Genomic DNA, 13,776 nt, shown 5'->3' with positions numbered 1-13,776 from the left:
CGCCGCCCGGCGATGGCGCAAGCAGGCCTTGCCCCGGCCAGCGATATGTCCTCGCGGCCTCGGGAGCTCAATGGTCCCGACCGTTGCTCTGGGAGAGGTTCCTGGAAAAGATGGCTCGTGAGGAAAGTCTTAGGCCGGGTGCTGATGCGTGCCCGACAGCCCTGGAACATTAGAATGAGGCATGACTGGAGCTGCCAACCTCAGCCGAGCTCTGGGAAGTGGGCCGCCCTGGGAGGACCCTGAGAAAAGCACTCTCGGTCACAGAGCCGGAAACTGCTACTGGTCGCGTTCGTGGCCCGAGGCGGGAAGAAAAATGATGGCTAAACCTAGTTTGGTGAAATCACATCAGGGTCTCGGGTGCAGCGCTGGGAAAGCGTCGCGGGACTCTAGTAGAAAAGATTTGATCAGGATGAACAATGGACTAACAAAGTTTATATTACTGAATTTAGGTGAAAAATAAATTTGTGCCAAATATTTCAAATTTGCGGCACTACTCAGCAACCAATTTTATAAATTGACCAAAAATCTAGCTGTACAGAAAAGAAAAGATTTTTCCATTTTTTTTCTTGTGTATCCTCTTGCATATGTTTTAAAAAATTTAGAATCAGTTCTACACTCACATTGAAACGTGTATCCTTGCTTTAGTTTAAAGTTTTAAATCTCACCGGCAAGCGAAACTGCACTTGACTTGTGTGGGATCTATGCACGGAAAACAACAATGATGTGAGAAATTCAAGAAGCGAGGTTAACATTAAATATTTTCCATCGGTGTTTTTCCCTTAAGGTTTTTGTACACTGTGCATTTTTTTTATGTATCCTAGATTTTCTTCAATTTTAGGTTTTAATTTTATGAAAGGGATCTCCCTATTTATAAGGATATATTTATTTTAAATCATTCAAGAAATATCTATTTATTGTACTTTATTGGTAGTTAAATATACCATACAGGTTATGTATTTGTTTAGAAAAATGATTTAAAATAAAGGTCATACATTATGACTTATACAACGAAAATATTGAATTTTTTTTTAATTTTTTCTGTAGTTTTGATGTGCCACCGAAATTAAAAGTTTTAAAAAATTATTTATTTATGAAAAAATACATGTAATAGCAGTTTAGTAAAATAAATTTGGACAAGAGATTACATTTGTTTAAACATAGATACTGCACCTCATTCCACTCATAAGCTGGGTTGGCCACCGCTCTGGCAGGATCCCACCTGTCACTCCGCCACCCTCTCTTCATTCAGGAGACTGCAATCATCGACCATGTGTTCACTGGTGCCAGATCCGTGTTGTAAGGGGCATGATGTGCCTATTTGTTGCAGAGCTACAAACAGATATCTTTGTTAAGTTATAGAAACTAAATTCAACATTTTTTTATCGCATATTTAGTTAGTAGGTTATAACTTTATGGGAAAAAAAAATTGTCCATGGCAGTAGCATGCACATTAGGATGCTTATTCTCATTATTTTCCTCAGGGTTAATAAATGTTTATACAGTAGAATCCGTTTATTATGACTCTGCCTATATTGACGAACCGGATTAAGCAATTGTTTAAATCAAATGTTTTAAAAACGAAAAGGCTCGATAATCGCAACAAGAAAATGTTGATCAAGCATTAATTCAGTGGTTTAAAATCACGAGAAACAATGGAATACCTGTCAGCGGCCCTATGCTACAGGAAAAGGCAAATATTTTTGCCACACGTTTTGATATTCTCTACTTCAATTGTTCTGCAAGCTGGATCAGTCGTTTTAAAGTTCCACATAACATTGTGGCGGAAAAAATTGTCAGTGAATCTTCGTCTGTTGATCAAAATTCAACAACTAACTGGCTGACATTGTGTGGCCCAATCTACGAAGACAATTTTCTGATGATGAGATTTTTAATGCTGATGAAACTCGACTGTTTTACAAATTAATGCCGGACAAAACTTTGACATTTAAAAGTGAGAATTATAGTGGAGGCAAGTTGTTGAAAGACAGAATAACTGTCATGGTAGCAGCAAATATGAGTGGCACAGAGAAAAATAAATTGCTCGTTATTGGAAAGTCACAAAAACCAAGATGTTTTAGCAGTATCAAATCGTTACCTGTCGATTATGCCAGGGGTGCCCACAAGGGGGGGTAACGACACAGACTGCGTCATTAAAATTTCAGGAGGGGGGGGGGGGGGTTTGTCAAAAGACGAGAAAATATATATATCATTTACATACTTATAGCTTCTAATGTGAAAAACGTTTCTGGTGCTTTGATAATTGAAAAGGATATTGTATATCAAATTGGCAACCCCGCACTTTCCTCAACAAAAGCAGTTTGGCATCTGTTGGTTCAGGATGGTCCCTATCCCCGCTTCGACAATAAGTGCACACACGCATATGACCAAAATTATTATTATTAGAAAATTAGTTTTAATTAATGCAAAATGTGACAAAAGATAATACTAAAAAAGTATAATATTATAAAATCATTGAGAAAATGGCACAAAAAATTTCTGGGGGGGGGGGGGTTTATCATTAGGTTAGGGGGGGGGGGGTGAGTCATAGTGTTTGGGGGGGGGTGGGCACCTCTGATTATGCTAACAATCGTAGAGCTTGGATGACGTCAGAGCTTTTTGAAAAATGGCTTCGAAATTGGGATAGATCGTGATTTGGTGAAGAAGAAGAAAAAGATTTTATTGCTGGTTGATAATCGCCCGGCGCATCCAAAAGGTACTGATTTAAAGTCTATAACACTTGCTTTCCTTCCGCCGAATTAAACATCAGTACTACAGCCAATGGATCAGGGAATAATACGATGACTGAAAACTAATTTTAGAAAAAACCTTGTGCTCAAAATGATTAATTGTCTTGATGCTAATGAAAACAACTCTTCTACGAAAATAACAGTGCTAGATGCAATTCTGATGGTTAATGATGCCTGGAATAAAATGTCACAAAGTACCATTCACAGCTGTTTCAAACATGCTGGATTGATTGGGAACCATGACGATTTACCTGTTCAAACAGCAAAACATGAATATGAAGATGATGTCCCTTTATCTTTGTGGTCACAAAACCTAAATTCAGATTCTTTAGCAGCACCGGAAATGTGGGAAGATTATGTTGACATCGATAGTGCTCTTCTCACATCCGAAGAATCCACAGATGAAAACATCGTACAGAACATAAATGCTAGGAACACCTCGAAAGTGATGGGGAAAGGAAAGAGGAAGTCGAGGAAGCATCATTACCTACCGCAGAAGAGGCATTAAAGGCTGCAGAATTATCATCAAAATTTTTTTCATAGCAATATTGAAAATGATAGTAATTTTATCATGGCGATGTCTTCTATACATTATAGTATTAGAGACTGTTACTACAATTAAATGAAAAAACAAAAGCAGACAAAAATTACAGATTTCTTAATTTTAAAATGAAAAATATGTACATATATGTATCATGTTTGTACACGTGTTGGTATTATAAGTTTCTCTATTAAAATACCTAAGGATTCACTTTAAAAAGTTTTTTTTTTCTTTTCACAAAACGTTTTGTATGACGTCCGCTTATTATGACATGTTTGTCAGTTTCCTTCGATGTCATTATAAACAGATTCCACTATATTCTATATTATTTTTCTTCTTTTTCTACAGACAAGTCAACTTGATAGAAAATTTCAAGTCAAGGATAAAGAAAACGAATATAACATTTTAAAGGTACCTAATTATTATTACTTTAATTTATAAATTCTTGCAAAAAGTATAATTAATGCCCTAAACACACATCTTAAGAATATACTTAATAATTTATAACTTAAAACACTGCGTTAAAAGCTTGGATAGAACAATGGTGTCAAGAAAATCTCATTAGATATATCTCAATAATCCTAAATATGAACCGTATGTGTTATTAAAAATTTAGTAGAGAAACACAGTAGCATTATAAAATTATATATAAATTAGCTTTATTTTAATACTTTTCAGAAGCTGTAGTGCTAAAGTTTTAAATTAAAAAAAAATTTATGTATAATTTAAATATACTTCAATGACATCCAAAAATACCTTTTACCTATTGTGTATGGTTTATCTAAATATATATTACTAAACCTAGAGGCTACTTTATTATTCACATTGGGAAGCGAAGTGTATGTTTTTTAACGTGTGAAATAACATTATTTTTAAGTAAACATAATAAGAAAAGGGTGTTTGAATTTTGAGAAAAACAAATATATATATATATTTGTCAAAACCAGAATAAAATTACACTCAAAATTCTTTTGCAAAATAGCCCTTAAATCTTTTATAATAGTCTACAATTAATAAACTTGATTTAATTAGTTAAAGGTTTCCAAAATTGTAATTCTTGTTTTCGTTTAGGTTCAAGACTTACAGGACAGACTGAAGACATCTCAACAACTTGTTGACATCTGTACAGACAATTTAACACGTCAAAATAGTTTGGTGAGTTCTGTATATTTAAGGGATAGATAACATTCCTTGCTAGTTCTTCATGCTTAGTTATTTCTTAGCTGTGAAGTGAAAAATCTTTGTAAGCAATTTTATAAATCTACTGAAAATGTACCTTAACAAAAAAGAAAAGAATATCCCATTGTTTATTTCTTTTGTATATTTCACAAATGTTCAAAATCTTTCTCGAATCAGTTGTACTACCCTCAGTATTAACACGTGTATCCTTGCTCATGTTTGAAGTACATCTCAGAAACACTTTTAAATCCAACCAACATGCGAAACTGCACTCGACTTGTGTGGGAACTGTGATCGGGAACCAACAATGGTGCTGGAGTTTTAAATAGCCAGAATAATATAAAGTAAATTCCGGGAGTGTTTTTCTCTTATAGTTTATGTGCACATAGCTAATTTTATATAACCTAGAATTATTTTAGATAGTAGGTTTTTCAAATAGTATGAAAATGTTCTGTTTTTTTTAACCGACTTCAAAAAAAGAGGATGTTTTATGTTCGACTGTATGTATTTTTTTAATGTATGTATTCCTATTTATCCGTCAATTGTGTATCAATTTTCTAAATTCTTTGTTTGTTTGAAAGTGTATACTCTCGAAGTGGTGTCATTGTCACCAATTCATGATGTGATGCGGGGATCGCATGTAAATCTAGGGGAATCCTTAAATTTTATAGGAATTTAAACTGTGTTTTTGTTGAACTCTCTCAAATCTGACGTCGGCCGGGGCTACGCCCTCCCTAAGCCCGATGTGCCTCACGCCGTCACCACCCCTCTCCTCCCACCACCAGCCTCTATTCAAACCTCCCGCTCGTGCGTGCGTGTGTGCGTGTGTGTCTAGCCCGGCAAGAGGGCGCTTAGAAGCAGTGCGGCGACCCCCCTAATTTGCTAAGTTTAATGTTAATTGTAAACCTTTTGTTTTCATTCATTTTTGCCCCAGTGTTTGTGCAGTTACTCATGTATTCTTTAATTTAAATATCATGTTACTTGAAAAAACCACAGACGTTGCCCGGGCGGACCCGAATAGGCACGGACTTGGACGAGGGTAGGAATGTTTTTATATAAACTTTCAATAACTAAGAAATATTAATGAACTTTAAAATGCCAGTAGCTTTTATATAATTTTCAATGTTACTCTATAATTTACTTAACTTTCGCCGGGGCACGGAATCACAGAATGTAATAACGGTAATTGTGTTGGCGCGGAGGCGCCATGTTAGTCGAGACGAGCAGAGCTCTCGCCGCAGTTCATCTTCATCTCCGACCGAGAGCAGACGCGCCAGCACCCCGGGGATCTCAACCGTTGTAAACCACCGATCAAGTAATTCTGCATCTTTAATTATTCTTAAACCTTTTCGTCCGTCAATCCTCGGGGCAGCTCTCGGTCGGCGGGCTGCATTAATAATTAATTGTCTCAGTCGAGTTTTTTAACCATTGTGTAATAAGCATACTTTATAGCATGGCCACGTGTGTGGACCATGCATTCACTTAAGTCGATTCGTGCCTCAGGCTTTTTAACCGTGTAAAGTGTAACGTGCGTAGAGGGAAGCAGGTTCGTGGAATTAAATCTGGGTATAAGTAAAAACCTGAGTACTTTATTTAACCACGTGGTGAGTGAGCCTACTTAGCCTAGGAGTGTGGCGTGCCCGACGCCTAGAGCGGGCCAGGTCTGGATAGATAGGGTAGAAAGGGCTGGTAACTCGTCCCCACTTGGGCTACGTCACGCCCTGAGAGCGAGACTCAGCCGGGTCCACGTGCCCTTACACGTGGTGGCGCCCATGCATAAATTCTTAAAATCACCGGGAACGTACGCACAGCCCTCAATTGGCGCCCAAGAGCGTGGGGCGAGTTACATCTTCCGTGAAAACCAGACCTGTACGAGCGTGTGAGATAGGCGGTTGTTACGCGGAGCGCGCGGAACTAAAGTTCGTGCTGGAACTATTGTTCGCGCGGAGCGCATAGCGGGACTCTGGCGCGCCGGCCACGTGACCAGCCAAGCGTGTACGGTTCCGGGAATTCTACCGCGAGACGACTGGTCACTTCATACAGGTACTGTGCGTTACATCTGCACTTGCAACCATGTCAGAGTTCAAGGGATTTACCGCCGGGGCGAAACCCCTTCTGGACTTAAGCGAGATGTACTGCGTGAAGTGCACACGGCCACGCCACGTGGGCGGGCTTACAGGCGCCACGTGGTCAGACACTTGCGTTTGCCTGGGATCATACGAACTACGCACGGACACTTTCGCGCTCAGAACAGTCCCGGTCGAGTTTTTAAGATGTACGGAACCTAACTGCACGGGAAAGGCACAAGAAGGTGGATGGTGCACGAACTGCCGGGCGTTCAAACATATACAGTGCGCCGGCGACGCGGAACACGCAACCTTCAAGGACGGGTGGTACCTCTGTACCAGATGCAGTGACGTCAGACCCAGGGCACAAGGCCGTAGTCTCGCGGGCACCACAGCGACGACAGTAGCCGTGACGTCACATGCCCGAACGACACCGGTGGGACACGTGGAGCTACCCGAGTTCGCCGGGAGGACCAGCGATGACCCGGGGAAATTCCTAAAGAGCTGCCGCGACCGACTAAGCCGCTACGGTGTACCGGATGCAGAATGGGCGGGCCGCGTCGGACAAGCGCTGAAGGGAGACGCCAAGACCTGGTGGACAGTAGTGGGAGAGTACGACGTGCCATGGGAAGAGTTCCACCGTCGCTTCGAGGCGCGCTTCGCCGACGCGCGGGCCGAGATGAAGGTGCGCTCAGAGCTATACTGTGCGGAGCAGGGCCCGACGGAGACAGCAGAGACTTTCCTAATAAAGAAAATCCGCCTCTTCAAAAGACTGTTCCCGACGGGCAATCCGGACGAAGTGATCGAGACGGCTGTGGAGCTGATGCGCCCCGAACTACGCCCGCACCTACGCCACGCAGCGCAGAGGACGGCAGAGAGCTTCATCAAATGCGCACGAGCTGTCGAACAAGATCTGAAGGCGGTGAGGACGGCACGACCGGAAGCCACGCAGGGACAACGCGGGAACCACTCCGCGGACACCACGGCCGTTGTGCCGTACACCGCGCCGCGGGACAACAGCTGGAACCACGACCGACAGCCGGCCACCTGGAGGGGACGCGCCCTCGGTGAGGGACCACCCCCTCAATGCCACTCCTGCCCGATCGGCGTACGTCACTGGCACTTCGACTGCCCAGTGCAAAATGCATCGCGCGCGGGGCAGGTCCGTGACGAGCGGCCGGGAAACGGCTGGCAGGGGGCGGCGGAGTAAACAAACCCCTCCCCCCCGCACTGCCCTGGAAGAACGAGACCCGAGCGACATCCACGGGGGGGCCCAGTCTGGGCCATGTGGGCATAGACAGTGGCGAACTACTCCGCGTCCCAATCCTGGTTAATGGCCGCGCAACCGACGCCCTTATCGACACAGCTGCGAGTCACAATTGCATCGCTGCCAGGTGTGTGGGAACCGCGCAGTTCGAGCCTCGGCCGGGTCGACTCCGACTCGCCACCATCGACGACGCCTGCCAGACGCAGGGTGTCGCGACGCTCCACATCAGCATCAGAGACCAGCACTCTACCACGACGGCCCTGGTGGTCGACGGCCTGCGGGACGACGTCATCCTGGGGCTTCCGTGGCTGTGCGAGCAGAACGCCCACATCGAGGTACGAGCGGGGCGACTGCACGTCGGCGTCCAGGGGCGGCGCACCGTCCACGGCATCGGACGCCCCCTACCGCCACCGGATCACAAGGTCAGTCTCGACGATTTGCAGCATAGTGTACCCCCCTGTCACCGGGCGAAAATTCAGAGTGTACTCGACCACCAGAGCCAAGTGTTCGCGACAGCCGACCCACTCAGACGCACGACGATGGCAGAACACGCCATACCGACTATCCCGCACGAACCAATATTCATTCCCCCGGGGAGTTACGGACACGTGGGCAGGCAGACCATCCTTACCCAGGTGCAGGAGATGTTGAGCGACGGTATAATCGAGCCCAGCGAGAGTCCTTATAATACACAGATAGTTCTAGCAGAAAAGAAGGATGGTACTTTACGCTTCTGTGTAAATTTCAAGCCGTTGAATAAGGTAACCATCAACGCCCCGCCCCCTCTCCTGAACATTGCCGACACTATAGCTGGGTTGGGGAATGCCAAGATTTTTTCATCGCTGGACTTAAAGTCAGGTTACTGGCAAGTGCCAATCAGACCCGCGGACCGCCCGAAAACTGCCTTTACCATTCCGGACGGAAGGCGTTTCCAATTTTGCGCCATGCCATTTGGTTTACAGGACGCCCCCGCCACGTTCCAAACGTTGATGACGCGCGTGCTCGATGATTATGCCGGTAAATTCGCCGCTGCGTATTTAGATGACATCATCGTCTGGTCGCAAACCTGGGAGGAACATGCCCACCATCTGGCACTTGTGTTGGAACGGCTCGCCACACACAATCTGACATGTAACACTGCGAAGTGTCACCTGGGTACCACCGAGCTCGACTTCCTGGGACTTGTCGTGAATGATAAGGGTAACCGACCTACAGAGAAACAGCTGGAAGTGATTGCGAACAAACCGCCACCTCGCACGCGCAAACAGCTACAGCGTTTCCTAGGGCTGGCCAACTGGCTCAGAGCGTTTGTACCGGGGTTTTCACTCGTAGCCGCGCCGCTCTCAACCTGTTGTCACCCAAGCGCCCCTTTAAGTGGACCGAGGCCGCACAAGTCGCCTTTGACGAGCTTAAGAACAGGTTCAGCCAGTGTCATCTGCTGGCCCGACTCGACCCGGACAGACAGATCATCGTACAAACCGACGCGAGTCAGGAGGGCATCGGGGCCATCTTGCTACAGATCGGCGTCGAGGGCGAACCGCGAATCATAGAATACGCCAGCGCAAAGTTCGGCGACGTGGAGCGGCGTTACAGTGTGAACGAGCGGGAATGCCTCGGCGTAGTATGGGCGCTACGGCGGTACCGGCCGCACCTAGAAAGACAGCACTTTTTGCTACGCACTGACAGCCAGTGTCTTAAGTGGTTAGCGACGATGCAAGGCCGCCGTTCCAAGTTAACACGGTGGGCAATGTTGCTACAATCTCTGGACTTCACGGTTGAACACGTACCCGGAAAAACTAACGAACTTGCGGACGAGTTGTCTAGAAACCCCGACCATACGGTCAGAGTTCGGGACGATGCATTGTGGGACGAGCTCTTACCGCCAGCAAGAGACCGGCGTGCCTGCGAACCCCACACACCGGAACAACAGGCAATGATCTGCGTCATTGCTCAGGGAAGCCCCCCTACCATCCCACCAGGGGCCGAGATAGATGACATTGATGAGTACGTGCGCGCCGTGCAACTAACGGACAAACACACGCAGGCAGTAATACGCAGCTGTCACGAGGGTCTGCGCGAGGGGTACCGCGTCGTGGACGGCTGTTTACAAGCGCGGCCCGCAGGGAGCGAAACGCCGTGGCGGACATTTGCACCAATCGAAACTCGCAGTCAGATATTCCAGATGTTGCAAGTTAATCGGCTGACCGGACACCCAGGCACGGACGAGACTACGAGGGCCATTCGCGAGACGTTTTATTGGCCAGGTCTGAGCCAGTATGTGCGAAATAGCGTGCGTCGCTGCCGTCACTGCCAGTGACACAAAACACGACGCTCCGACGGCGCGGAACAACAGCTGCCGCAGCGGCCCGCTGAGCCATTTCACATGGTTGCCTTGGACCTAATGGGACCGTACCCTCGCTCCCCAAGGGGAAAAAGGTTCCTTCTGGTGGTGACCGACTGCTTCACCAGGTGGGTGGAGGCCTACCCGCTACCTAACGCCCGTGCGGGCACCATTGCGCACGCACTCAAAACTGAGTTCTTCCCACGTTGGGGCTACCCGAGGGTGCTATTGTCTGACAACGCCAAGCAATTTGTGGGGCAACGTTGGGCAGGGCTGTGTGGAAAATGGCGGGTGATTGCACACACAACGCCGGTGTACCACCCAAGGGCCAATCCGACCGAGCGTTGGAACCAAGAAATTAAGGCCGAACTCCGCCTCCGGTTAGCCGAGGATCACTCCCAGTGGGACACGCACATACCCGAAATTATGTTCTGTGTGCGCCGACGGGTCAATGCGGCCACGGGCGAAACGCCTGCTAAACTGGTACAAGGGCGTAATCTTCCCTTACCCGGACAGTATCGCATTGACGACAGAAGTCCGGAAGCCGCGGAGGATAGCCCCGAGCGCAGGACACGGGAACTGGCGGAGGCGCACGAAGCCGCCCGGCGACACCAAACCGCGTACCAGGCGAAAATCACCCCGGTTACGACACGCCCGCCCCTCCATTGAACCCCGGTCAGCTGGTCTACGGACGCCTTCACCCGCTCTCAGCAGGGAATCGCAACTACTGCGCTGGCTGGGCACCTAAATGGGTCGGACCCATGCCGGTAGTCAAGACCATAGGCACCACCGCCGTGGTAGTGAGACTCCCGTCGGGGCGAGCGGCGAGGTATCATAGAGACGCCATAAGGATAGCGTATGAGGGGCCAGACGAAACAGACACCGAACCGGGGACTCCGGCGTACCAAGGACTAGAGGGGGAAAGTGCCCAAACCACGTCGACCCCAGTGACACCGACGAGTGAGGCAGGAGGAGACTTCCGAGGATTCCCCGAACCACAACGTCCGACGGCGATCATGCATGGCATCGTGCCACGGCGGTTGTTCACTGGCGAGGAGCGCGAGCCGACGGAACTCCGCGAGCCAAAAAAAAAACATACGGAAGGAGCAACGACTCGGTCACCAACACCGGACCCCGTGGTGTGGGAGCCGGATGACGCCCCGCCCCGCCCGGGGACACCCGACGAGGACACACCCAGGCGGCCTCTGCACCTGTCACTGGCCGAGGCCGACTTCCGCGTCACTGTAGAAGAGCCAGCGGAGCCCGACACGTCCGAAACGAGGCTGGAGAGTGCGGCGGGGGAGGCGGAGGCCCCCACCCCCGCGCCACGCTACTTCCTACGACCGAGGCGAGCCGTGGCGCCGCCCCGATGCTGCATGACGTCGGACGCCATAGAACCGTCACATCGGGCTCCTTCAGGGGGGGGCAATTGACGTCGGCCGGGGCTACGCCCTCCCTAAGCCCGATGTGCCTCACGCCGTCACCACCCCTCTCCTCCCACCACCAGCCTCTATTCAAACCTCCCGCTCGTGCGTGCGTGTGTGCGTGTGTGTCTAGCCCGGCAAGAGGGCGCTTAGAAGCAGTGCGGCGACCCCCCTAATTTGCTAAGTTTAATGTTAATTGTAAACCTTTTGTTTTCATTCATTTTTGCCCCAGTGTTTGTGCAGTTACTCATGTATTCTTTAATTTAAATATCATGTTACTTGAAAAAACCACAGACGTTGCCCGGGCGGACCCGAATAGGCACGGACTTGGACGAGGGTAGGAATGTTTTTATATAAACTTTCAATAACTAAGTAAATATTAATGAACTTTAAAATGCCTGTAGCTTATATATAATTTTCAATGTTACTCTATAATTTACTTAACTTTCGCCGGGGCACGGAATCACAGAATGTAATAACGGTAATTGTGTTGGCGCGGAGGCGCCATGTTAGTCGAGACGAGCAGAGCTCTCGCCGCAGTTCATCTTCATCTCCGACCGAGAGCAGACGCGCCAGCACCCCGGGGATCTCAACCGTTGTAAACCACCGATCAAGTAATTCTGCATCTTTAATTATTCTTAAACCTTTTCGTCCGTCAATCCTCGGGGCAGCTCTCGGTCGGCGGGCTGCATTAATAATTAATTGTCTCAGTCGAGTTTTTTAACCATTGTGTAATAAGCATACTTTATAGCATGGCCACGTGTGTGGACCATGCATTCACTTAAGTCGATTCGTGCCTCAGGCTTTTTAACCGTGTAAAGTGTAACGTGCGTAGAGGGAAGCGTGTTCGTTGAATTAAATCTGGGTATAAGTAAAACCTGAGTACTTTATTTAACCACGTGGTGAGTGAGCCTACTTAGCCTAGGAGTGTGGCGTGCCCGACGCCTAGAGCGGGCCAGGTCTGGATAGATAGGGTAGAAAGGGTTGGTAACTCGTCCCCACTTGGGCTACGTCACGCCCTGAGAGCGAGACTCAGCCGGGTCCACGTGCCCTTACACGTGGTGGCGCCCATGCATAACTTCTTAAAATCACCGGGAACGTACGCACAGCCCTCAAATCAAATGAAATCTAATAATGATTCAGGTGTTTAAGCCTAAGAGTCATCACCAAAAGCTGCTGAGATGACGATGGCAGTTACAGCACTCGTAACTATTAGGAGTTAAGGACAGCATAAAAATTACGGATTTTCAATATGGTGTCAGTAACGAAAATTGCAAAGGTGATTTTATAATTAAAGATGGTGTATGTGGTGTAAGATATTGTCATTACTTTTTTATATTTTATTAAGAATGTTATTAAATATATTAATAATCGGTAATCAAACCAAGGACCGAAATCAATTAAGTAACTAAACATTTGAAGTAAGCAATATTAATTTTTTTTTTAATTTTCCTGAATTTTTTGTTCAAAAATTAAAGAATTTTAATTTTACGGTCAATGTCAAGGTCATCCAAGATGGCCGTCAGAGGCTTAGGGCCGCTTGTCGTTGGGGAATTTAAGCCTCTTTGGGGAATTTTGGTTCTTTCTAAGGCAAAAGTCTTTTGAGGTTTTTCAAATTCCAAATTTTTTAATTTTCAATGTATAAAACCGGAAATTTTCCCTCAAAAATGGAAATTTCAAATTAATTTGGGAATTAAATTTCGGGGAATTTTGAGTCATTTTCAGGGTCTTGGAGTCAAGATGAAAGGCCAAGTTTAAAAGTGAAGATTATCCAAGATGGCTGCCGTTATGTCAAAATCTAAAATGGTATACTTGGCTCAGCACTCCACAGCCAGTGGCCAGTGTGCCAGGACAAACACAATTATACTACTTATGACACTTGATATTTTAAGTAAAAACATATCTATCCTAAACTTTCTTTTTTTAAATAATTTATGTTTTATACATAAAAAGGGTAGGTGATTAATATTATTGTCTTGTGCGAGTTATGATATCTTTTTTCCCATGAATTCCAATAGCTGCTGCAGTAAACTTGAAATAAATAATGCAATTTATTTGGAGAAATGTTTTTTTAAATAATTGTTGATTTTAAATTAAGTAACTTCAATGAGATTATATATCTAATGAGGTGTCTAATCAATGAAAAAATATATAATGGAATTAATATTTTTTAAATAATTTAATGCAGTTATTTTATGATCAATTAATGAC

At 46.3% G+C, this 13,776-nt stretch overlaps 1 protein-coding gene across 1 annotated transcript in view; it reads left to right on the top strand.

Moving 5' to 3' along the window:
- The window catches only part of LOC134539266 (uncharacterized), a 98,947-nt gene that overhangs the window by 76,222 nt on the left and 8,949 nt on the right, over positions 1-13,776 (top strand). Inside the window, exon 18 of the mRNA XM_063381090.1 lies at positions 4,360-4,443. Within this exon, the coding sequence (XP_063237160.1) occupies positions 4,360-4,443 (84 nt within the window). The remainder of the gene's footprint in view (positions 1-4,359; positions 4,444-13,776) is intronic.

Source organism: Bacillus rossius, chromosome 15 (assembly GCF_032445375.1).
Source record: "Bacillus rossius redtenbacheri isolate Brsri chromosome 15, Brsri_v3, whole genome shotgun sequence".
NCBI lineage: Eukaryota > Metazoa > Arthropoda > Insecta > Phasmatodea > Bacillidae > Bacillus > Bacillus rossius.
The sequence above is the reverse complement of the archived record's forward strand: the minus strand, read 5'-3'. Positions and strand labels throughout refer to the sequence as shown.